The sequence below is a fragment of the Borostomias antarcticus genome (assembly GCF_949987555.1).
Source record: "Borostomias antarcticus genome assembly, chromosome: 7".
Classification (NCBI taxonomy): domain Eukaryota; kingdom Metazoa; phylum Chordata; class Actinopteri; order Stomiiformes; family Stomiidae; genus Borostomias; species Borostomias antarcticus.
The window spans coordinates 3,032,367-3,058,133 of record NC_140240.1 but is presented as its reverse complement, the minus strand read 5'-3'; the positions used below and the strand labels follow the sequence as shown (position 1 = coordinate 3,058,133).

The following is a 25,767-nucleotide window of genomic DNA, read 5'->3' as shown; positions in this document are numbered from 1 at the left end:
AGTCACAGCGCACTCAGCCGGAACACGGGATTTGTCAGCATAAACGCCCGTGATTCGACCGCGTGCCCCCAGCAACACACTCAATGCAAAACGGAATTATTGTGATTAGTTAATTGCAGAGGTCATAGTTGCAATTACAATTAGTGCACAGTTAATTGTACAGCCCCATTTGTGGTTGTGATATCCAACATCAAGCAATGGGCCTCAGTGATAGCAGGTCTGAGTTCACAATGGCCACTGAATCTGTAGATTAAAGGACATACATTGTGAATATTAAAGGAATTAAATGTAGAGTGACTGACAATGTCCAAGATTTTTTTTTTTTTTTTAAAGATGAGGCTGAGACAGTTTGCTTTTTGTATAAATAGCAGTATAAATTATTTTTATTTACAGAAACCTGTTACAAAACAAATAGACTATACAATCTTTAAATATTAAGTAAATCTAACCTACCATGTTTGTTCATGAATTACATAGCAGCCAATACACAAAAGTCCAGCTGATCAAATGATTTTGATAATGTATACAAAAAAGAAAATCATCTATACACACTTTTACACAGGAGTATGTACGGTGGATTTTTTTCCTCCCACAAGCAAGCTGTGTTCTCTCACCTTCACATTCCAAGTCTATGGTGCTTGATAATACAAAAAAAACATCTTTGCAACGTTTCCATCACATGAAAATAAGTCAAGAGTTGTCAGTGGAGTCCAAGGGTAAACAAAACACAACCTGTTAACACGGCAAACCCAGGAGCGTCCGCACTCCCTGGTCAGCACAAACCTCCCACTTCTCTTTTCTGGAAAACTTTTGATAAATCAAAATAAAAAAACAAAACAAATAACACTTAAGTGTTTCTTACCAGCTAGCTGACAAGCCATCAGGTTTTACCACATGTAGGGTTCATAGGCAAATTTTAAAAGCAAGCTCCTAAAACACTTTGAACATTCAAGTAAGGTAAAACAAAACAAAAAAGCTCTGTCCTCAAACAGTCAGTGTGAAACAAATTCAGGCACTTTCTTATTTTTATTAATTTCTAAAAGCTGCAAACTAAGAATTTCTTTAAAAAGCTGTGATTCAAATTACAATGTTTGGCAACAATGACGCAAGCAGTTGCACTGTTTGAAGCATTCATCTTCCTTGCTTTAGTGATTGCTTTAGTCCCTTCAGCCTTCAAGGAAAAATAAGTGTTTCAGTTATGAAATGTTTTAAGGTCTGAATGATTGAATCCATGGAAACGGGTTAGACAACGGACATCTTAAAGCCCGCGGGGCATGTCAGAACCACAGGTCATCTGGGTCACATAAAATAACATAACAGGTCATCTGGGTCACATAAAATAACATAACAATCGGTTATGCTTTGATTCTGATGCAACTTAAAAATTGGAGAAGCAGAGGTGAGGCCTTGAGTGAAAATGGTCTCTGACTGACACACACACACACACACACACACACGATACAGTGGCAATACAACCTTTTTACAGGACCCCAGCACATGACTCATGAGATGCTTCAACCTCTAGTTAGACGTATTGCATTATAGACTTGGCAGTGAACCACTTCAAATAATCAAGTTCTTAAACTTGTCATCTAATTTACTAAATAAATAATGAGGATCTCAATTGTACCAAAAATTGTGTGTAAGAAAATGCCTGTGCAAAAATACATATTTCAATATGTACAATTTGAATAAAAAATATGTATTTTCAAATAGGGATACTTCAATATTTGTTCAATACATACGAGAAAAAAGCTAAAGAAAGATACAAAAACACTCCTCCGCTATGCTTGCTGCCTGACATCAGTGAAGTTTTTTTTACAAAAATCTGAAGTCATCTCCATGAATCTCGTACCAGAACGAGCCCCGCCTCCACAGAGAGCTGCAGCAGCTCGGGGAGACGGGGAGGGAGTATTGCCCAGTTAAGACTTAGTTCTCTGGATGGCGGTCCTATCGTTTCACATTTCACACACACTCATCACCCGCTACGCTACTGTGAAGAGACATGGCGCCCCTAACAGCTCTGCCCGGTGGGATGGAACATCCCGCTCTACAGACCAGAAGCCGCAGCAAAGGCAGCGTAAAAAAAAAACGAACCTCACCAGAGATGAACGGTCAGTTTCTACTTACTCAAACGCATCATGTGGTCCGACACCTTTGCTAGTGGTTAGACACTGAAGTCAGTGAAATCGATGGTTGCCTTTGGCTAACGTAGGGGGGCACGACTTGAGTGAAGTGTCTTAGCAGTAAGTAGTGGGTTTAGTGCTGTTCACAGTTGGGGGGTAGAGTTGTGGCTGTTCCTTGTACATGATGAAAAAGCTTCCGGAAATGAACACGTCCTCAAGATCGCTCTTTGACTAAAGATTCAAATAAACGGGCACATCTGGCATCCTTTTTCCATATTTGCATGCAAAATTGACTGGCTTTCCGCATTTCTACAATGACTTTTTGTAGTTTCAAATTCCGTGAAAATGATAATACGAAACATAGATGGTAATACTTGCATAATTATTTGGGTCGCAGACAAATGACTTGAGTGTTCCCCTTGTGATTCTCTATGTGGCTACTCTACATAACCTCTGGTTACGTACTCGCATCGCACCGTGTTTCAAACAAACAGAACAGAATGACGATGATTGTGTCTGAAGTGTGTTTGTAGTGTAGTTTCTACGCTTCCTGACCTCCCATTGCAAGGCTTCTGAGATCAGGCGTTCAGATCAGGCGTTCAGATCAGGCGTTCAGATCAGGCGTTGAGATCAGGCGTTGGGGGTGGAAGTTTGACAAATCCAGTAGTCCAGCAGAATCTGACATGTCACACGCACACATGGACATGCACGCACACACACACACACACAACGCGTACGTACGTACTGTACGTACACACACACACACGCACGCATACGGAAGAGATCGTCGTGTGGGCTGTCCAGTCACTCCCAGTCGTTTTTGCCCCCCAGCCTTTTTCCTGAAACCCCAGCGCTTAACAGCTGATGTCTGGGGGCCGGCTGCTCCTCCCACCTCCCCCACAGGAAGACCTCACGACAACACTAAACCGGGGGGGGGGCTTCGCCCCGAGCACCCACATGGCACCCCTAACATGGCACCCTCACATGGCTTTGGGAGGAATAGTTCCACAATGACGTCACCGGGCCGTCCAGATCTCCTCCACCCCTGAGGATCGTGGGAAGCTGAGTAACGCAGGTTTTTAGAAGGCCTCGTACAGTCTGGAGCGGAGTGCGGGCTGCACCCCCTCCCCCGCCCCCCCGGACTCCATCGGCTCCCTGGCCCCCGCCGTTCCAGACAGAGAACCCGGCTACCGCTGTCAGGGGCGGGCCTTTGGCTGGAGGGAGACAAGACAACAGACCGCCGGTCAGGAGCTCGTCACGACTAAACAGCTGATGGAACGCAGCAATAGTGAGCGGCTTCGTCTGAGTTATATCGGTGTTGAAAGAGTGGGGAACTGGTATACAAATGACATGTTCAGCGGTTATTATTATAACATTTACACACCGCACTCGCTGTACATTAACACTGCTCACCCACCACGCTACACTCTGCACACACTGTACATAAAACTCACCAGAACCCATTCTGTATATAGTACGTACACTAGAATTTTTTTTATTTTTAACAGAATATCGTAAATTGTACATTGCAATGCATTTTGTCGCACTGCTTTTTGTACTGTTCTGCCCTGTCATGTCCTGCACCCCGTCCTATGTTGTGTACCCTCGTGAAATCTCTGGTATGTGAACCATATACATTGCAATAAACAGATGTTGAGTCTTGATTTACTATGTTAAGGAGTTACATTTCTCCATTTCAGTAGTTTGAATTTCATCCCGTATGTGTTTTTTTTTAGCAACCAGCAGCTCTACAGCCCGCCTGGTCGGCATTGGTCCACAAAAATGTCCAATGAAAATGTCCGATTGCAAATGCAATCCAATGCCAAGTGAGTGCAATGTGGCACCACAGCTAACTAATCCACTAATTAGACCAAAGAGGAGAAGATTCAGACAGATTGAAAATGTGTGAAGCCTATTCTAGCTCGATTACGTAATCGCAGCTATTGCGAAATTTGCGCTTATTTGAACCTGTCAGCCGTCTACAAGTGCCTGTCTGGCTGAGTTTCCCTTCGCCTGTTGCCTGACCAATCAGTAGTCTGCAGTGTTTTCAGCCTGACCAATCACTAGTCTGCGGTGTTTTCAGCCTGACCAATCAGTAGTCTGCAGTGTTTTCAGCCTGACCAATCACTAGTCTGCGGTGTTTTCAGCCTGACCAATCAGTAGTCTGCAGTGTTTTCAGCCTGACCAATCAGTAGTCTGCAGTGTTTTCAGCCTGACCAATCAGTAGTCTGCAGTGTTTTCAGCTTCGGAAAGATCCGGAAAAAGTAGCAAGTGGACTCGTCTGTGCTCGCCTTTTGCGCAGAGGAAACCCCCCCCAGGAAGAGTCTACTCGCTACTTTTTTGTGTTTAGGAAAACCGACCAATAGTGTGACTGATGAGCGTTAGGCTACAGCACGGGGCCCCACCCACCTGATGCATGAGCGAGTTGTTGGCCAGTCCCGCGGCCCCTGGGATTGTGCGTCCGTGTTTCCCGTGGATGTTGTTGATGGCGGGGGCCTTGGCCACCTTGGGCCTGCCCGGGGCCGGCCCCCCTCCCCCCGCCGCCGCCGCCCCCCCACCTCCTCCTCCCCCCCCTCCCCCTCCCCCGCCGAGGGAGCCGGTGGCGGGAGAGCCCTTCCGCTTCCTGCCCTCCAGGCGCCCGTCGGCGTGGTGGGCGTGGCCCAGGCCCGCGTGGTGCTCGGACGTCTGGTGGTGGACGAAGGGGCCGAGCGAGAGGGTGGAGTCGCTGCTGTTCATGACCACGCTCATGCGCTTGATGGACTCGGCGGGGCTGCCGGACGGGGGGCCCCTGGCCGAGGGCCCCGGCGCCCCCGCCGAGCCCCCCGACGACTCCGCCTTCAGGCTGAGGGAGTTGGTCCGCACGCTGGGCCCACAGTTCAGCCCCACGCTGTGGACGCCGCTGTGAGAGAGAGACTGGGCGGAGGAGGAGGAGGAGGGGGGAGGGGCTAGCGAGGCTTGGTGGTAGGTGCTCCCTGAGCTAGCCGCGTTAGCGTTCGCACAGTTCTTCTTGAAGGAGGAGACGGCGGCGCTGTTGGAGGAGGAGGAGGAGTCCGAGGCGTAAGGGGCGTGCGAGGAGCCGAGGAGGGAGCTGTTCTTCCTCTTCTTCCCCGAGCCGAAGCTGCTACCGCCGCCGCTGCTGTTGGCGGCCCCGGCGCCGCCCCCGCTGGCGGAGTTGGACGTGGCGGGCGCGGCGGAGCCCGAGGACCACGGCTCCCTGGGCCGGAAGGAGGAGGACGACTTGCCGCCGGAGCGCGACTTCGCCGCCCTGCCCGCCGGGACCGAGGAGGAGGAGGAGTGGGCTGAAGGCATCTGGGGCGAAGAGGACGAAGACACTTGTCTGGCCTGCGCCGCGCCGTAGGTCGGGTGGTCCGCGGCGCCCTGCGGGGGCGCGCGGGCGTTTAAGGTGGTCCCGTACGAGAGCGCCGACTTGCCGTCGTAGGCCTGGGCGTAGGGGGGCGGGGGCGGGGCGGCGGGGGCGGGGCTGAGGAAGCCTGAGGAGGGGGCGCTACCGTGGGAGTTTGTGCTTGTCCTGTGGGCCGGCGTGGAGGAGGACGAGGACGACGAGGAGGAGCAAGAGGAGGAGTTCTCCAAGGCCAAAGGGATCTTCCTACGGGAGGAGAGGACGCAGGACAACCGGCCGCGTTAACGTTCCGGGAAAACAAAAACAACATGGCTGCCCCCCCCCCCCCCTCAGCGAGGAGGAGGGGCTACACAGAAGGTCCTAGTCTAGCGGTGATTCTGGACACGGGGGCTGCACTTACTTCCACATCTGAGAGTTGACGTGCTTGTCTATGGTGGAGGTGAGCGTGCAACGCAGTCGCTCCCAGCGCCGGTCAAACGCGTAGCAGCTTCTTCCGAACAAGCGGCTTCCAAAGGTGCAGTACTGAGAGCAGGGAGGGAGAGAGAGAGAGAGGGAGGGAGAGAGAGAGAGAGAGGGAAAGAGAGAGAGAGAGAGAGAAAGAGAGAGAGAGAAAGAGAGAGAGGGAAAGAGAGAGAGAGAGAGAGAGGGAAAGAGAGAGAGAGAGAGGGAAAGAGAGAGAGAGAGAAAGAGAGAGAGAGAAAGAGAGAGAGAGAGAAAGAGAGAGAGAGGGAAAGAGAGAGAGAGAGGGAAAGAGAGAGAGAGAGAGCGAGAGAGAGGGAAAGAGAGAGAGAGAGAGAGAGGGAAAGAGAGAGAGAGAGGGAAAGAGAGAGAGAGGGAAACAGAGAGAGAGAGAGAGAGGGAAAAAGAGAGAGAGAGAGGGAAAGAGAGAGAGAGAGGGAAAGAGAGAGAGAGGGAGAGAGAGAGAGAGAGAAAGAGAGAGGGAAAGAGAGAGGGTGATCTCAGTGGCCTTGTTATTTCTAAGATATGCTTTAATCACAAGGTAGCCACAACCCTTCCCTAAATGAGGAGCTGTAATGACATCATTCGCACGGAAGGCGTTTTGCGTCTCGTGCGGCGCGGGGTGGGCGGGGACTTACAGCGGCCGGCCGCGGGTGATAACCTGAATAGTGACAGTCCAGTTTATCCGTGCCCTCCTCCCGCTCCTCGTTCTCCCCCTCGTCGCTGGAGTGCCGCAGCGCCCCGTCGGCGGCCGGCGCGGAGTGGTGGGGCGCCTCGTGGACCAGGGAGGGCTCCCCTGGCGGACCCCCGCCTCCGTGTGAGATGCTGCTGTTCAGTCTGAGAGGAAGGGGGGGGGGGACAGGTGTGACGTTATAAGAGGCGGGTTTCTGTTTAAACGCTAAGAAAACGGTAATTTCATCTTAACGGATACACATTCGTCTTGAACGTGACACTAGCCATGTTTCCATCCACTTGTCAATCGAATTATGTGAGGATCTCGAAAAATATGAATGCGAATAAAGCCGGTGAACGTGCGTTTCCATCTAGAGCTTTAAATCGGATAAAGCATTTATCACAAAAGACTTTTATCGAACAAGAGAAAATCCGATGAGATCGACAGTACAAACTTTTTGTCGATTTTCATGACTTTTAATCAAATTTTACTGTTTCCATAAGGCATTTTTTATTCGATATAATTTAATTCGCGTAAAACGTGTGGATGGAAACATGGCTACTGGCTAACCTCTACATAAGGACTTCTATATAAGGATATTTCATTTCAAACCTTTATTTATACTCATAGCAATTGAGGTTTCCCTCATTTTCAACGCTGACGAGTTATTTAGTTTTTAATTTCATTAAATATGGCGTCGCAAGCGCAGGTGAGGGGCGGCGAGGACTCACCGCGGAAGACCAGGATTGTGAGGTTTGGGTTTGCCCGCCGGAGGGGGCTTGGTGGCGTCGCCGTTGCCGTGGGCCGCCTGGTGGGGGTCGTGGGCGGCGAGGCGGGAGGCGGGGGAGGGGTGGGGGTCCCTGAGAGGCGGGGTCTGCTGGGGCCGCTGGAGCTCCCGCTCCCTGGCCTTGCTCTTGTGCTCGGCCAGGAGCGCGTCGAAGCGCTTCCTCCGACCCGGCACCGCCCTCCGCTGGCTTAAGGAATGTGTCTGGGGGAAGGGGCGGGGCAGAGAGGAGAGGTTAGGGGGCGCTGTGGTCTCTAGCCAGAGGCTCGATCTCCTCATTGTGATTGGGGCAGTACTCCCCCCTCCCCCCACCCCCCTGGCGCAGGGGGCGGGGCAGGACGCGGTACCTTGCATGTGAGGGATCTTGTGCATGGCTTCCTAGCGGTCATATCCAAAACCCCGCAGTGGATATCGGGATTGAACTCCCGTTCTGACGGAGCGAGACGCACGGAGGACGAGGGAGACGACGGAGAGAGCAAAGAAAACAGGAAGTTAGGAAGTTATTTACTAGAGTTAACTGCAGTACTTTTGGATGTTATTTCAATTCATCTACAAAACAATGACGACAACACACACACACACACACACAACACTCCCTAGATTTCATGAATCAACGCATCGTCGTTAATAGATCCCAGACACATTTGGAAGTTCTCACACGTCACATCGCCCCACCTGACAGCCTCTTGTAGAGGTGACGTCTGCTACTGGCACTGCTGTCCTGCTTCTTGTCCAGGCTGGACAGGGACAGCGAGAGGTGTCCCTTGCCGTTGGGGATCTGGCCGGGTGCTAGCTGAGGTGCCTTTGGTATGGAGGGGCAGTTAAGGCCTGGCTTGAGAGGCGAGGACGAGGCGCTGGAGCTCACAGTGGTGCTGGAGGAGGAGGAGGAGGAGGAGGGGGGGGCCGCGGGGGCCGGCGCCAGCTTGGCCGACTGGTCCACCTTCAGGTGCATCTTCTCCACCTTGACCGCTGGGCTTAAGCTGAGACGTGGACAGAGAGGAGCGAGAGAGTGAGGGAGGAGAAGAGGAGGAGAAGATGAGGAGCGATCCGGAGATGGAGAGAGGGGGGAGGAGGGATTCACGACACACCGCCGGGCTCCAAAACGACAGGGCCAGGCAAACCCCCCCCCCCGATGCGGACTGCTAATAAAAGGATCGTTTGTTTTGTGCGTCAGGCTGGCGGCGGTCCACTTACATCTTATCGTGGTGCAGCACCCTGAACGGAGGGAAGTGAGGCCTGCGCTGGAGGCCCGGCAGCTTCTCTTTGGCTGGTTTGAGGAGTTTGGAGTTGGAGGAGGAGACGCTGGTCCCGCCAGAGGAGGAGGAGGAGGACCGGCCCAGGGCGGCGCCCCCCGCCCCGCTGCCCCTGTTCCTGGACAGGGCCGACAGGGAGAAGGTCGAGGAGGGGGCGGCGGTGGAGGGTGGCTTGCTGGCCGAGCTGTGTCTTCTCTCTGGGGGGGTCAGGGACAAACGGGGTTAGGGGTGACCGGACTACGGCGGTCCTACTCACAGTCCCACCTGGTTTTACTCAGCCTCCAGGTTTGCTCTGTAAGGTGAAGCTTGGGCTCATGTCAGAAATGAGACCGGTTATACACGAGCCACGTTGCAACACCGTACGTCTGTGTGAGGTGCGAATGAAACGAGTGATTGTGAATGTAGTGGATTGTGAAGGTAGTGAATTGTGAAGGTAGTAAACCTCACAGTCAAACGCCCTTAGAACTAAAAAAAAAAAAAAAACACTACACAAATAATAAGAAGGTATGTCCGATGGCTGCCTACCAACTGATCCCGAAATAGAAACAGGTCAAGCACTTGATTTCCTGTCTGCAGTCGGCAGCGAGTATTGATAAAAGACCATTGTGACATCAGGGGAGAATAGAACATTCTGGAATAGGCTGCCGCTGTGAAGAAAGACAGAAACGCATGGCAGCAGCAGCGCAGGGCTGTGTGTTTCCCTTCAATTGAGATTCAGCGCAACCCAAAAAATAAATTTGGCGGTACGGTTTTATCCGCCGCAAAGTCTATCAGGTTGACCTGCTGAAAAACGCACACTGACTCTCTCACTGTACACGTGACTAGGGAGAAGACGGCAGGAGAGTGTGTCAGATGGACTACGCTTGTATATGAACTGGCGGTCGACCCTCTATAGTATATAGTATATATAGAGTATAGTATAGTAGTATAGTATAGAGTCTATACGACTTGTTTACCCACTAGCTAGCTGGCATGTCAAAAAGCACAACGAAAATGTGACCACACCTGGAGCTAAACAGATTATAGAGGGATCAAAAAGTGGGTCCAGAGAGAGAGAGAGAGAGAGAGAGAGAGAGAGAGAGAGAGAGAGAGAGAGAGAGAGAGAGAGAGAGACAGACAGAGAGAGAGAGAGAGACAGAGAGAGAGAGAGAGAGAGAGAGAGACAGAGAGAGGGAGACAGAGAGAGAGAGACAGAGACAGAGGGAGAAAGAGAGAGTCTGAGACAGAGAGAGAGAGAGAGAGAGAGAGAGAGAGACAGAGAGAGAGAGAGAGAGAGAAAGAGAGAGAAAGAGAGAGAGGAGCGAGCCTATGATTAGCAGGGTTTGTCTCTGTTGTTGGTTTCGTGGCTAGGGTTCGGGCCCCACTCTGCTAGCCGTGTCCTAGCCCCACTCTGCTAGCCGTGTCCTAGCCTAACTCTGCTAGCCGTGTCCTAGCCTAACTCTGCTAGCCGTGTCCTAGCCCCACTCTGCTAGCCGTGTCCTAGCCTAACTCTGCTAGCCGTGTCCTAGCCTAACTCTGCTAGCCGTGTCCTAGCCCCACTCTGCTAGCCGTGTCCTAGCCTAACTCTGCTAGCCGTGTCCTAGCCCCACTCTGCTAGCCGTGTCCTAGCCTAACTCTGCTAGCCGTGTCCTAGCCTAACTCTGCTAGCCGTGTCCTAGCCCCACTCCGCTAGCCGTGTCCTAGCCTAACTCTGCTAGCCGTGTCCTAGCCTAACTCTGATAGCCGTGTCCTAGCCTAACTCTGCTAGCCGTGTCCTAGCCCCACTCTGCTAGCCGTGTCCTAGCCTAACTCTGCGCAGGTCTGGGCAGCGGGCCAAGGCTTAGGCTCAGTGGGCGAGCTGCATAACCTCCTTGATGATCTACAGAGGGGGGGGGGGGGGGGGGAGGGCCAACACAAACACACGCACACACACACACACACATACACACCGCTGCCACACCCATCGCCCACAATCCCTCTCTCTACGCTTCGCTAACGCATAAACAGCCCGGGGCCCCCGCCGCTGCCACCCGCCCTCCCTCCCTCTCCGTTAGTAAAAACAGGCTGGCGCAGCCGAGTCGCTCTGCGCTGTGGCGTTTCCCAGAGCTAAGCCGTTCACACATAAGGCCTCTCTCTTCCCCTCCCTGCCTGCCTAGCAGCGGAACACCCCTAGGCCTCCTCCCTCTCCCTCCCTCCCTCCTTCCTCTGCCGTCTCCTCTCAGCCCAAACCGGCAGCACGGCCCCGCGCAGGCTCACGGGCAGGCAACCCCGGCGTGACGCTCCCACAATGCTTTGCCCAGCGCCGGGAGAGCCAGTCGCTGGCAGAGCTCCTGGCAGAGATAAAGAAACGACGGGCGGGAAGGTGGGAGGAGAGGAGGAGGAGCCTTATCGTCTTACTTCTCACACAGCCTACCAGGCGGTTGGCTCGTAGCTAGGGGGAATCCCTGGTTACCGCGGAGACACAGACAGGGAGACGGGGGGGGGGCCCCCCCTTGTCGTCTGGTAAAACAAAAACGGCCACTGCTGCTGCCGCGTCGCAATTTCACCGCGCGCGCAGTAGCCAATAGCGGCAGAGTGTTGGCGGATATCTCTTTCTCCCCCCCCCCCACACTCTCTTAGGCCTGATTTGGAGCGAGTTGAGGAATCTGTCGGTCGTCCCCGGCGGGCCTGGTGACACCGTTCCTGTCACAGCGTGGCCCTCTCATCACAGCACTGGCCGTATACGCCAGGCAGACGTCATTCTCCGGTCCGCACACAAAACTGTCGCCTTTTAGCTGTGTGTGTGTGTGTGTGTGTGTGTGTGTGTGTGCTTGGTAGCCTGAATAAAGCAGGAGTGAAGCCGACTGTTCAAACGCCCCAGCGTGTCGCCCCCTGCTGGGAAATGCTCTCTCGCACGGCATGGCGCCACGCCCGGACGTCCCGGGGAAAAAACAACGGCCCTGACGCCGGGCGGATGGGCTCGCGGCGGAGGACAGGGGGGAGACCGTCCACATGGCGGATCAGTGGGCTGTCTGCAGGTCAACGCTGGGGTGGGGTCTTCTCAAGTTGAGGAGATTAGAGAGGTGTGACTCTCTAGGACCATATGATATATTTGAGTTATGGATATTCACATGTTTATTTACAGAATGTAGATGTGTCCATTCTGACGACTTTGGACTATAAGCTGCTGTTGTGCTGAGTATAGCGACTGAGTTTAGTGCTTATTTATTTATTCACTGCCATTTGCTTATGTAGTGATTGTATTTATTTTAGGACCCCACAATGCCTCATAGAATCATGACTATAAATGTGAAACGTAATTGGAAATCATACAAATATTCTCGTATGTATTATTATTATTATTATTTCAAGCCTAGGATGTCTGTAGAATTGATGTGAATGCAATCACCTCAGATCTCTCATGAATTCAGCCCTTGCGAACGGGCGCACTCCAATCTGGTTCATCTACGACTGCATTTCCGCGTTCTTAAATCCTGTTCTTAGATAAGAACAAATCCCAGATAAGAAACCATTCAGGAATGCCAGAATTGTCCCGGGAACTTCGTAATTGGAGTTTTTATTTTATTTTACTTTTTCTTAACTGCGTTCAGGAATGAGGACCACTGTTCTTATTAAACTAGATTAGGGAACAGAGAATGCCCGTGTTGAAACTCGGCAAAAGACGGAAAACAGCTGTGAGAGATGTCGAACGACGATTTATGTCACAGAGGGTGTCCCAAAATTTGTTTTGAAGCAGCCTCGTAAAGTCAAGTTGGATTTATATAGCGCCCTTTATGATACCCAGAGCGCTTTACAGAGTCCGGTATTCATTCAGACAGTCATACCGGTGGTGGTAAGATACATCTGTAGCCACAGCTGGGGCAGACTGACACAAGCGTGGCTGCCAATCAGCGCCTACGGCCCCTCCCACCACCACCAACATTCATTCACATCCACCACCAACATTCATTCACATTCATACGTTGCATGTCTTTATGAAAAAAAAGTGCGGACTTTCACACTTGTCTGTGCCCTTGCGTGCCTCTGGAAATACGTAACAAGAGTGCACACCTCAGTGAGGGGTGTAGGGCGTAGGGTGGGTATTGGGACAGGGCCATTCTCTCTGACTCATGGGCTCAGAGCCCGTCACTCCTCCACTCTCCTAAGTGTCTTCACAGTATGCTCCCTATGGTACTCTAGTATTAGAGTGTCTCCCTCTGGTGGCCGGTCCTGTGAACTGTCGCACCTACAACATGCTCCTGGTGAGAGAATACTTTTGATCTAGTCAGGCACTCGGATGAGGAACTAACGGTTCAGATGTTTCCACCTGCAAGCGTAGCTGATACCTACGACAGAGACACCGATTCTAAAAACCAAAACACAGGGCATTGCATTGTCATTTTTTCACTGTTGCCAAATTAATTAATTTGACGTTTACTTGACGTAATGGTAAATGGACTGCACTTATATAGCGCTTTTCCACCTTAGCGGCACTCAAAAGCGCTTTACAATGGCCTCTCATTCACCCATTCACGGAAGCTGCCATGCAAGGTGCTAACCTGCTCATTGGGAGCAATTTGGGGTTAGGTGTCTTGCTCAAGGACACTTCGACATGTGGACAGTTGGAGCTGGGATTCGAACCACTGACCCTTCGATCACTGAACGACCCGCTCTACCAACTGAGCTACAGCCGCCCCTAATGTAATGACACAAAGAAGACTAAACCTACATTTCCATAAGGGCCCTCACAATAGGCCCCTCTGGTCCCCAGCCGGACTTACATGTCCCTACCTGACCAGTCTGCAATGACACGGTATATAATCAACACTAGATAATACTGGAAAGAATTGAGGGACTTGTAAAGGAAAAATCTTACTTGGTTTAGTTTAGATTTCAAAGAACACGCTGAGTGGTCGGTCAAGCTGGTTTCAAACAAAGACAATAGTTTATTCTATGTTACGATTTGCAATTCGGACAAGAGCACAGGAAGTGAATCCGGGCTCGAGTGAGTCAGATGGGGACGAGGTCGATAGGTTATAACGTAAAAAAGGAAGTGACAGATTCAGGATGAAGAGGACAGGGAAGTGATGTCACACAGGACGAATTTGTAGTTTTAACAGACTGATCTATGAGAACGAACTACAAAGTTAGAACAACAGTCAAGTAGTAAAACAAAACACTTTGGTGAGACTTGAATTTCATTCGCAGACTCAACTGTGGCTGAAACCCCTTAAAATCAGTCTACACCCCTCCAAGGAGAAAACTTATCTCCCTCTGGCTAGTGGTTAAGAGTCACCTCATCTAACCTTCTGCCGTCCTGGATCTTCACTGTCTGACTGAGCGGGAGAAACTAATTGGTATGAAGTACCAGTGTGTGTGCGTGTGTGTGTGCGCGTGTTCACTCTGTTGGTTTTAACGAGATCCGCCGCAAAGTGATCCCGGCTTGATTCGGAGATCTATAATTCATCAGGTCTCCCCAGAGCTCGGATCACAGCGGCAAAGTTGTGATACCGCCGGCAGAGGCGGAGGAATACTCTGTCCTCAGAATATGATTAAGACGTCTCTCGAGTCACCTCAGGCCCGGCTCAACATGCTAAGACAACACGCGAGGCAGCGCTCACAGAGAGGAGGGCGTGGCCTCCGGGGAGCTCATGAAATATTAAGATGGAGGACCGCAAACACACAGGGGGGAAGCAGAGGAAATCACAAGACCGGGCCTGCTGGGCTCTCACGTTACCTGAGAGCGCAGGGGAGGATGTGTGTGTGTGTGTGTGGTGTGTGTGTGTGTGTGTGTGTGTGTGTGTGTGTGTGTGTGTGTGTGTGTGTGTGTGTGTGTGTGTGCGCGCGCTAATATACCCCCAAGTGTGTTAATGTGCAAATACTGACCCACATGCACGCGCACACAGAGCAGGTACGCTCCGAGCAGGGATCTCGCGGCCGTCGTCCCATCTCTCTAGCTGAGCTTTGTGTGTGTGTGTGTGTGTGTGTGTTCCAGCCCGTGTGAAAGAGAGAGAATGCGGGGGAGATCTTACCGTAGTGTGCTTGGAAGGCCTGGGGTTTCACTACCTGACTGCAGTGACTGCACATCACCAGGTAGAAGTCATCCTTCGCAGGACACTGGCCAAATATGGGCATGTCTGGGAATCCAAAGGGACAGAGACAGAAAGCACAGACAACAGTGTAAACAAGCAGGCCTACATTGTGCGCAGATACAGAGAGTTGCCTGTAAACACATTGTGTACGCCAGATGAGTCTTCCCTCAAATGTCTCACCGTCAGGTTGATCATTAAAACCAAAAGCAGGCCTTTGGCCTCGTCCTGGGGATAACCAATCAGCTACAATCACAACAGAAAGAGTGCATTCCATTGGCCAAGTGTGTAGACCCCTACGCTAACAGCACACACACAGAGCGTTCCCAGGTACTCGCCCTGATTCAGAGAAGACAGACAGCACCCAGAGATAAGGACAAGGAGACCGGAGCCAGCGATCCAAAGGTTACCTGTCCGCCCGAGGCACCCACTGGCTGAAATATAGCTCAGCCAGCAGCAGACACAAGAGGAGGATCTGTTCCACTGCAAAACCGGGGGGGAGTCTAAGTACACGTTGAATCTACCGTGCGTTTTGTCTGGTCCACACAATCTGCGGCGCCGACGGACGAGACCTCCCGCGGTGTTCCGCGCCGGCGGCGCGCGGCTCGCCTCGTTTCCGCCGAGGTCAGACACCTCTCGGAAAACGCCTGCGGGCGTCGGAAGGGGCGCACCGCCGGATCAGGGCGTGATGAAAAAAAACAAAAAAAAACTGTTCTCTCTCACAGACCGCGAGCTAATTAAGAGGGCTAATTAAGAGGCGGCCCAGAGCGCTGTGAGGAGTCAGGGGCGGAGGAGCGGGGCCCCTCCGTCGTCGAGGGCCCTTCAGACATCGCTTAGGGCTATTAAGAGTCCACACAAAGGCCCGCCCAGGTGCTCTGTGCCAGGTCACACAGTGCTACGTGGGTGAATTCACAGCCCAGAGTCCACTTAAGACCGGCCGAGTGTCTGGGGCCACTTAGTCAAGGGTCTGCTTTAACTGCTCAACGGAGCCAGACTAATTTTCAGCGCTGTCGGGTTGGACAGGGAAAAACCGAGTGCCGTCGGTTAGATTAAGATCAGATTCCCTTGACACAACATTTTGTTGGTTAGGCTATCAAACCGTTAAGATGGTTCTTATCACAGTAAGCGAGACGATGGTGTTTCTTGAGATCATGTAGGCCGATCCCATTTTGAAAAACCGAGGCCGAGCTTTTCACAAATGGTTATTCTTCAGTGGCAGAGAACTGAGGGAACCAACCGGTGGTTTTCTCAGAAAATCGGATGTAGGTGGTTGTAACAAGGTTCTATTGTACACCGGCCACGGTGAAGGTCCCACCAGTCTCTCGGCTAAATGTGCCCGCATGAATCACCTCGCCGCTCTGCATTCAAAACACTGGCACTGCGGCGCTGAAACGGCCCGGCTTGAAAAGTGGTTGAAACTCCGTAGTGCCAGCACATTCTCATTCTCCATTTTCTCCTGTGGTAAGGAGATGAAAAGGAGAGTGGGGAAGTGAGCACGAGGAAGAGAGGCGGAGAGAGAGAGTGTCTGGATGCAGCCAGACAGTCAGAACACAGACAGAGAGAGAGAGAGAAAGAGAGAGAGCGCGAAAGAGAGAGCGAGAGAGACCGGGAGTGAGCAAATGAGAGAGAGAGAGCGAGAGCGAGAGAGAGAGAGAGAGAGACAGAGAAAGAACGCAAGTTCAGTTAATTTCACCATCCTCATCCATGGCAGTGATGAATGATCCAGGTGGAGTAGCAGCAGCTACCGGGGCCTCCTAGCTCACATGCTGGCTGCACACGCAGCACCGTCACAGCTCTGTCACAGGCTAGGACATGACCTGCTGCTGGCACTACACTTCCCAGATAGCCCGGCTTTAGTCAGAGAGGAGGTATCAGAAGCAGAAATATGAACCAGTCATGTTCCTGTTACGATGAGTCGTGAGAATGTCATGTCTGGTGTGTGCGTGTTGTGTGTGAGAGAGGGAGAGAGAGAGAGAGAGAGATGAGAGAGAGAGAGAGAGAGAGAGAGAGAGAGAGAGAGAGAGACGCACACAAGAGAGTCCATCCTTATAACGCTTGTTTTACTAGGGGACAGATCTGGTGAGTCATGTCAGAGAAGTGTAGTCATCCACCCCGTAACACCACCCCCCCTCCCCACCCCCCAACACACAAACACGCGTGCCCGCACACACACACACACACACACACACACACACACACACACGCACACACACTTCACAATCGTTGGGTCTGAATGACAATATGCGATGAGGCTAAAAAAAGATGACATTCCAAAAGCCGTAGAGGACAGATGGTGTGAAACGACCAGAGAAAAAGACTGGAGTGAGGTGAGCAGGTCAAGGGTCAGTCTGGAGCCCGTAGGACTAACCCAGCTGAGAGCTTCTCAGAAGATCCACAGACTCCTGCAGGCTGTGACAACATCTGGGTCACATCCCCTCCCTCGGACAGGTAGCTCGCAATTTCACGTGTTTTTAACTGTTTGCAGACAAATTTGGGTTAGCTGGCAGCTCTTTGGAAGCCTTTTCCGGAACATTGTCTACCTCTCAGTGTTGGGAAACACTGACAACACCGTGCGGGGAAACACAGCCCCGTTACATCCCAGCTAGCCTCCTCCCTGTGTGGGGGGGGGGGGGGCACAGCCCCGTTACATCCCAGCTAGCCTCCTCCCTGTGTGGGGGGGGGGGGGGACGGGACGCTAGTGGATCCCAAACACTTCTACCTCAGCTCCCATCCCAAGAGCCTTTCACATTCCCCTGTGGTCAATCAAATAAAACAAACGAAGGGCCCAGATCACTGACACTCTCTGAAGGTCTCTGAAGAAAAAGAAATATGATTATTTCAGAAGAACATGAGGTTCTATTGTGTGGTATTACTGGCTCCACAGCTTCGTCAATATTTGCCTCTAATGGCATGTGAATGTGGTCCTGATCAATTTTGTCCTACAACAAGCATGTAAATTGGTCAGGTCCACCCTCCCATGGAGGCTTCCGGGGACACAAGTGACTTACTTTCCCAAGTTGTGAAACGTCGCTGTGAAGTACACACAAACCCCATTCTTTGCTAATGCAACAGGACTATTAGATAAGTCAACTACATAACCCCTTTACAGCAGGAGAAAAGGCACACGCTGACATCCCAAAGTGTAATCCTACGTCGATCAGCCAAATTCTAGATATGACAACATTCCCCACATAGTGGAGAGAGGAAGTCCTACATCGGGACTCGTAAGCCATTTCACAATTTGTTGTGTTCGCTCTCCTCGAAAAGCCCCATCCACCCCAATGAAGAGGAAGACACAAGCTCTCTCTCTCCTCCGACCATCCCGGCCAATGTGCATTGAGCAGGAGGAGGAGAGAGATCTAGAACTTGACCAACACCTGTGCAGACCAACTTCTGACCCGGAGATGGAGAGCCTTTCATTTATGCTATGACCAAAATGAGTGGGCAACCAAAAAGAAAACTAATGAGATTAGTTTGGGAGAATTTGGACCACACCTTTTATGAAAGAAGGGCAGGTGTTCACCCTAAATTACCTGGTTTTCATTCACTGGGGACATTGTGATCATTGCTATGCTGCCCTAACTGCTGCCACTCGAAGGGGTGGCCCTCCCAATGGGTTCATCAACCACAATACATTACAGAACAATTAGAAAGATTCACTATCTGGTGACAAACACACACGGATGTCCATCATGTGACAGTTGTGTGAGCTCGTATATGGATGGATTCACCCCAGGTGTTACCTGTGAACCATAGGGCCACGGGACACGAAGACCCCTCAGAAAGTATCAACTGTTGGCCTTTGGGTTCATTTGATTGACTAAGCAAGTCTGCATTGCCATTCTGGTGCACTTGTCTTGTGGGAGGACCAGATTTGGCCCGGTGCATGCGAAGTCTGTGTGCAAAACCACCAGAACCAAAACACACCTTGGCATTGGCGTGAAGCAGAAGTACTCACCGTCTCTGCACAACCGCATGGCTTCTCGATTTTTCCCGAACTCTTTGAAACTTTCCTCCGATTCAGCACCTAAAAGGAAGTGGTTGGACACACATAAGACCGATCAAGAGTTGCACTTGCTTTGCCCGTGCTGTTGCTACCAGTATGCGTTTCTTCATATTCCCCAAACTGCACGCAATCGGCTGAAAAAAGCTCGGCTATGTCTCTTTTCGACACACACATCCGGGACGGGCGGGCGCTCACCGTCGTTGCCGTGTAGTTTGGCAGCATCGACCCAGTTGCTCCAAGGCTGTCCCAGCATTATTTCTGGACTAGGCAGGGATCTGCGCTCCGCAACAGTCGCCATTGCTGTGGAGCTTTCTCCTCCCCGCTGGATCTGCTGCTGCTGCTGCTTCAGCTGCCTGGCCGCTCTGCGCTGCTCCCCCCTGACGTCATCTTCGGCCCTTTCCGACATTCTTTCCGCTACAATGTAACAAAACAGCAGTAAGCGGTTAAGGTGGTGGACTCGGGATCGCTCGACTCATTAACACGGGCGGACGCATGTTTCACTGTCCGTTCAATCTCGGATTAATGATGTCTAGGGCAGAGCTAGTATCACTGGACTGAAGTCATTGGGTTTTTTACGAGAGGGGGGCATGACGGTGTTTCCCCCGGTGCATCCATTCTGAGCAATCGCAGATATCAGAGTCGAGATAAAACTTTAAGGAGGAACCAACTTCACCTCCCTTAGTGTAAAGAATAAATCCGGGTCATTGATTAGGTTACCCTATCCCAGGACGTTGGGTGCGAAACGAAATATCTGAAAGATTCACATTCACTTTGAGTCTGATTCATGACAAAATCAAGTCACTCGAGATAGGGATATAGAATGCGTTATATTATGTCATATCAAGTATAACAACAATTTGGCTCAACATCATGAGCTGTATCCCGCACATATGCACCCATGCCAGACGGTCTTCCTCAAATAAAAGGTCAAATCATCATTATTTTGATCCTACTTGTACTTAAAAGCCCGCGCATAAAACGTCTGGCTCTTCGGTAGGTCGATTCATATTTCACAACCCTTTTTTCATCAGTGCGCTGTGCGGATTATATTTCTAAAGAACCAGCATGATCTAGGAATCGGGTCCCTCGTCATCTAAATCACACTGCACGTTTATCACGTCATTTACACTCCCAAATGGCTGCAAGGTTGCACAATATTCCATGAATTGTATCCACTTTCACTTTCAAAATGAACATTTCAGTGAAATAAACTACACTCTAATTACTTAAAACATTCTTTTTTTCTGGGGGTCCCTGGGTAGGTGTTGGTGTTTGGGTCTTTCAAAATCATTGTCAACTAAGGGGTATGAGAGCCTGACAGATAGCAAAGGTTGCTCTATAGAGATATGAGAGGAAAGTTATTGTCTCACTTCAACATCTGTCTTCATTACCTCCATCCCAGCGACAGCGCAGGGTGAGAGGTAATGTTTTCGGTGGTGTGTGTTTGATCGTTCGTTGGTTCTTTATCGGGATTACGCTAAAAACTACCAGACCGATTTTCATGAAACGCGGTGGAAGCATGTATCATGTTCCAACATAGAACCCATTACATTTTGGAGTGACCAAACACGGCCGGCCATTCACCCCCATTCATTTTATGGACTCATTTTTGTTTGTATGTCCGTCAGTCCGTTATCAGGATTACGCAAAAACTCACAGGGCGGGTCCACAAGCCGCCCAAACACGGCCAGGCCGGCCATTCACCTCCATTCATTTTTTGGACTTAGTCTCAGGAGTGAAATATCTTGACATGGGAAGAAGGTCAGAGAGACACATGGTTTGGACTGGTGTAAAGCTCTCAATCTAACGAATGCAGCAATACCAAACATGTCCTGCTCAAAGTCACATGCGTGCGCACAGAGACACAAAATGCATTAATGGGCGGAGGCCTGTGCTCTCCAAAGACCATTTCTAGTAGGGAAACCCTTAGAGACAGAGATCTCTTTTGCAAGGGAGCCCTGCATACAAAACACACAAAAAATACAAATAAGTAAGACTGCAACAACAAATCATTGAAAAAGATAACATCTGGTCTCACATTTTACAAATGTTTGAAGTGGAAAACATTGCCAAACCAATCAGACCCGTCCGGTTTGTACAGTATTTAGGGCAGGCATAGTTTGCACTTCATTTTACATATCAGGGCCCAGCACCATTCGCTTTATGGCTCGCTGAAACGTTGGGCACAGCTAAGCATTTCATTGTACATTGTACGCCTAGCAAACAAATAAACCACATTCAAGCATGTTTATTTGTCACATGTACAAGATACGGGTACCATGTACAAGGAAATGCTTATAAAACGTATGTTGCAGTGACAAACCCATTCATTTTGGACTAAATTTTTGGGCATAAAACTGCCCCGGTTCATTGTGAATGGGGGGGAATTGAAACGGCCATATCTCGACATGGGAAGGTCACAGAGACACGGGGTTTAGACTGGCATAAAGCTTTTGACCTAACGAATGCAGCAATGCCAAATATGTCCTACTCGCCCGCACTTGCATGTGCACACAGCCACAATATGCATTCATTGGCGGAGGTCTGTGCTCTCTGAGTACCATTTCTAGTTCATTTCTATTCATACGCAAGTGAATTTCTCCAAATACTTTTGCTTCCCTAAAATGGGTGGAATATACAAAGTGCTGTAATTTAAGTACTGTAAGTTAAGGTTAGGGTTAAGGTTAGGTTAAGGGTTGTGCTTAGGGTTAAGGTTAGGCTTGGGTATAGGGTTGGGTTAAGGTCAGGGTTTGACCAGTCTCTGCATTTATGGGAACTAGCCTCCTGCACAGGCCGTAGCTGTACCCCATCTAGCCACAACCACATCTAACGGCATGACTATACAAAATGTCTCCATCTAGTGGCGCAAATAAATCCAGGTGGAAAACAAGCACCCCAAGAGCTACTAAACACCCCAAGCTCTGAACTGGATTTAGAAAGTAGATTGACTACTGGGTAGAATAGATGATACTTCTACGTAGGTACCAAGTACAGCTTTTTGTGTGACGGACGGATGCACAACGCACATACACACGCAACATTGTGTCGCCTCTGGGTATGAAATGCGCTATACAAATAAAGCTTTGATTGATTGATTGATTGACATACGAACACACGCACGCACTAACGTACAGCACGTATGCCACACGCACTAACGTACAGGGGTCAAATTATTACCCCCCATCTCCACCCTTTGATTTCATCTGGGTGGGGGACGAAAAATTGATATACTTCTGTGTCATTAATTTGCACATAGTCCTTGTTTTATGACAACATTTAGCTGCATCAGCACTCAATTTCAGCAGGTTTCTTCAGCCTTGCCAGCCGCCAATCATCATTTAGCCTCCCTCTCAGCTGCAAATGTGCGTCCTCCCAGTGAGACGTGTGGGCCCCTTGGCTCAAACAACCCCGATTGCAGACCAGGCTAAAGCATGTAAGTAGCTGGATATTGAAAATAAAAATGGCTGTGAAAGGACATTAATGAAACATTCATTGTTGTCATATTTCCCTGCGTCATAAAACAGCAATCAAACAGCACGGTCTGTCTCACACTCTGCCTCTTTGTGAGAAGATGTCTGTGCGCTCACAGCTCTGTGGTACTGTGCAAGGTGCAGAATCTGATTGTTTTTTTAAAATAATACAGTGACACAAGTCCACATCTAGCGATGTGTAGACAATAAGTGGTGAATGAACACAAATCATCTTGCTTAGTGAAACCATACCTTGTCAAATGTGAAAAGGGAACTCAGTCTTAAGTCGATTAGTAGATCGTCATCGGTGTGGGTGATCAATGGCCGCCACACAAGCTAGAGAGGAAATCTGGAAGGGGGTGAGAGAAAAAAGAGAGATTGAGTAGGAGACAAGTAGGGATCGGGTTCATTCATACTCATACTGGTCTTAAAGCCTCAGACCTGACCACTGTTCAGGGATTTATGAAGTTGTCTTTCTTCAAGGAACCACCGCCTCCAGACCCTGCTCAGGGATCTGGCTGCAGAGGCTGGCCAGCCGGGCAGGCCCTCTGGTCGGCAGCTTTTCTCGCTGCAGCGGCTAACACCCATGAGCTACTTATGGAGCTCCTCGCCACTGTACTGTAATCCTATCCAATAAGCACTATCCCTAGTTAACGACTCCAGAGCCCTGCAGTTTTGCAGCCCAATAATCCCTTTCAAAGATTACACACACAGAAAACAACAGCTGCAGTGAAAGAAAAAAAAAAAAAACTTTCTTTTTGATTGTGTTTGTGTGTGTGTGTGTGTGTGTGTGTGGGGGGGGGGGGGTCTTGGTGGAGAGTTCATCAGCTATAATTTCTACAATTTACTAGGGTGCCTATATCTTAAAACATGTTGTATAGGACAAAACCAGTTAGGTCTATATACTGTAATACAGTATTGGCACAATCACTCAAGTTTCAATAAACACAGATGTAGCCTAGATTAGGCTATATTTATTATCAAGTATATTGCAGAAATATGCCTAGCCACGACACCTGCTAAAATAACCAGAATGTAGAGGAATGTCCTGTATAGGTGTTGGTATGAGGATCCTGACTGGGCTAAAGCAGTAAGAGTGGCGGGATGCCTACCTGCCTGTAAGCATTTCAACCAAGAAAGCTTCTTCTGGAATGTCTCATTATGTAGGGTTACACAGCTGGGCATACTCAATACTCATGTCAATACATAGGCCGAGGCCAACTATACATGGCAGCCTAGCCTACTGACTACTGCCTAAACCTAGCTTTGGTGTGTCAAGGCTGCTAATAGGCTACTAAATGCTATCTGCAATGATCAAAATACTAGGTTAAGGCCTTCATGAGGTGGGAACCTACACTGTAAAGACTGTCTATCAATTTTGATTTGTTAGGTAGAGTGGGGATGGAGTATTTCAATGCCAGATACTTCCAATGATCTTAAATCAGAAAGCTAGAAATTCCGGCCATCCTCTGCCACTGTTATCCCGCTGCAATCGATAAGATCAATGTGACAAGCAGCGTGAGTGTCACACCTCTAGGGGTGATAGCCTTGATAATACGTACCCAAGTTAGGACAGACCATTGAACCAGTAACGAGAATGGAGTTGTTTGAAAACCACAAACCTCCCAATCAAAGTTTTATGAATGAAAGTCGCATCTGGAGGGCCTGACAGCTGGATTGCGCCCTTGAATTAAGGAACCTTATTTGTGCCAAGGGCGCGCGCCCTGTGCTCCTCTTAATGTGTTGTGTACAAGACAGGGGCAGTATGAGAGCAGAGCAGAAAACAAAAAAATCTGGCAAACATGGGCCGTGAATACACACTGAACAACCTAACATGGTAAACTAACTAATCAGAGGTACGTGATCTGCGATTCCGTTCTTTTATAAATACTTATGTTGTGACATAAGTTAATCTGACAGGCGAGTCAATATTGTTTTCATAATTGAGCACTACTTTATCATATAACTGCACAGCCTAGTAAATGATTAGCTAGCTAAACTTAAAGTGAACAAAGTGTGCCACACTAAAGGCACCCAAAATAAACACACACCTTTAATTCCACTTGCTGGAACTCCATCTAACTTCTGACACTTTAATAGGCACAACTTCTCGACAGTTACACTTTATAACGTTATCTCGGTCAGCACAAACCAAGTCTAAACTAGAGCAAGCAAGCTTAACGTGAGCCAGCTCATTTACTCGACACATTTCGAGTGCACACATTAACATGACATAAGCTACACTATCAATCTATAAAACATGATTTCGGTTACTGTAATACAGTATTGGCACAATCACTCAAGTTTCAATAAACACAGATGTAGCCTAGACTAGGCTATATTTATTATCAAGTATATTGCAGAAATATGCCTAGCCACGACACCTGCTAAAATAACCAGAATGTAGAGGAATGTCCTGTATAGGTGTTGGTATGAGGATGCTTACTGTTACAAATGCTCACTCAATACAACTGTTGGTAGATGTTGCCCTCTGACACTCGAGGAGTGCCCAGCTAGCTAAACAGCTAGTGGCTCGCTAGCATTAGCTAGCCTAATGGTGCGTTCGTTTGTGGTCGGAGGTGGCAAGTCGGAAGTGGGAAAATACTTACCTCCGACCTGTGTGCATTCGAGCTATATACCATTATATCACAGTTACCTAGTTATATCTATATACCATTATATCACAGTTACCTAGTTATATCTATATACCATTATATCACAGTTACCTAGTTATATCTATATACCATTATATCACAGTTACCTAGTTATATCTATATACCATTATATCACAGTTACCTAGTTATATCTATATACCATTATATCACAGTTACCTAGTTATATCTATATACCATTATATCACAGTTACCTAGTTATATATATATACCATTATATCACAGTTACCTAGTTATATCTATATACCATTATATCAGTCACCTAGTTATATCTATATACCATTATATCACAGTTACCTAGTTATATCTATATACCATTATATCACAGTTACCTAGTTATATCTATATACCATTATATCACAGTTACCTAGTTATATCTATATACCATTATATCACAGTTACCTAGTTATATCTATATACCATTATATCACAGTTACCTAGTTATATATATATACCATTATATCACAGTTACCTAGTTATATCTATATACCATTATATCAGTCACCTAGTTATATCTATATACCATTATATCACAGTTACCTAGTTATATCTATATACCATTATATCACAGTTACCTAGTTATATCTAGTGCATTCGAGCAACTAGGGGCTGAGAAACAAATCCGAATTTGCGACGAGGAAGTGCGAGTTAATGCAGTGTTTTATTTAATCATTCCTAGTAGCAAGTCGCAATTTACCACCTCCCAGTTATAAACGAACGCACCTTAACGGCCAGCCGTGTCTCCAAGCTGTCAAAGCACAGCACAGAAGTCGTTAACAGCCACCATGTCAGTGAAATAACTCGGCTCTTACCAAGGTCCTGGGCGATTGGGGTGTTAAAGTGACTCCAGACGGATAGAAATCTGTTGAGTCGGGGTGGAAATCAAAGAAGGAAGATCGTGAAAAAAGAACGAATG

The 25,767-nt window shown here is 49.1% G+C and overlaps 1 protein-coding gene across 1 annotated transcript; it reads right to left on the bottom strand.

The window, feature by feature from the left end:
* Positions 1 to 377: 377 nt before the first annotated feature.
* Positions 378 to 25,745, bottom strand: atxn7 (ataxin 7). Its single transcript, XM_084440838.1, has 13 exons — positions 25,664 to 25,745; positions 22,432 to 22,528; positions 18,905 to 19,123; positions 18,662 to 18,730; positions 14,647 to 14,751; positions 8,598 to 8,853; positions 8,079 to 8,383; positions 7,751 to 7,833; positions 7,351 to 7,607; positions 6,585 to 6,783; positions 5,888 to 6,009; positions 4,536 to 5,733; positions 378 to 3,340 (listed from the first exon to the last, which is right to left on the bottom strand). Exons 3-13 carry the CDS (start codon positions 19,113 to 19,115, stop codon positions 3,323 to 3,325), a joined length of 2,823 nt encoding a protein of 940 aa, XP_084296964.1. The 5' UTR covers positions 19,116 to 19,123; positions 22,432 to 22,528; positions 25,664 to 25,745; the 3' UTR covers positions 378 to 3,322.
* Positions 25,746 to 25,767: the final 22 nt, after the last annotated feature.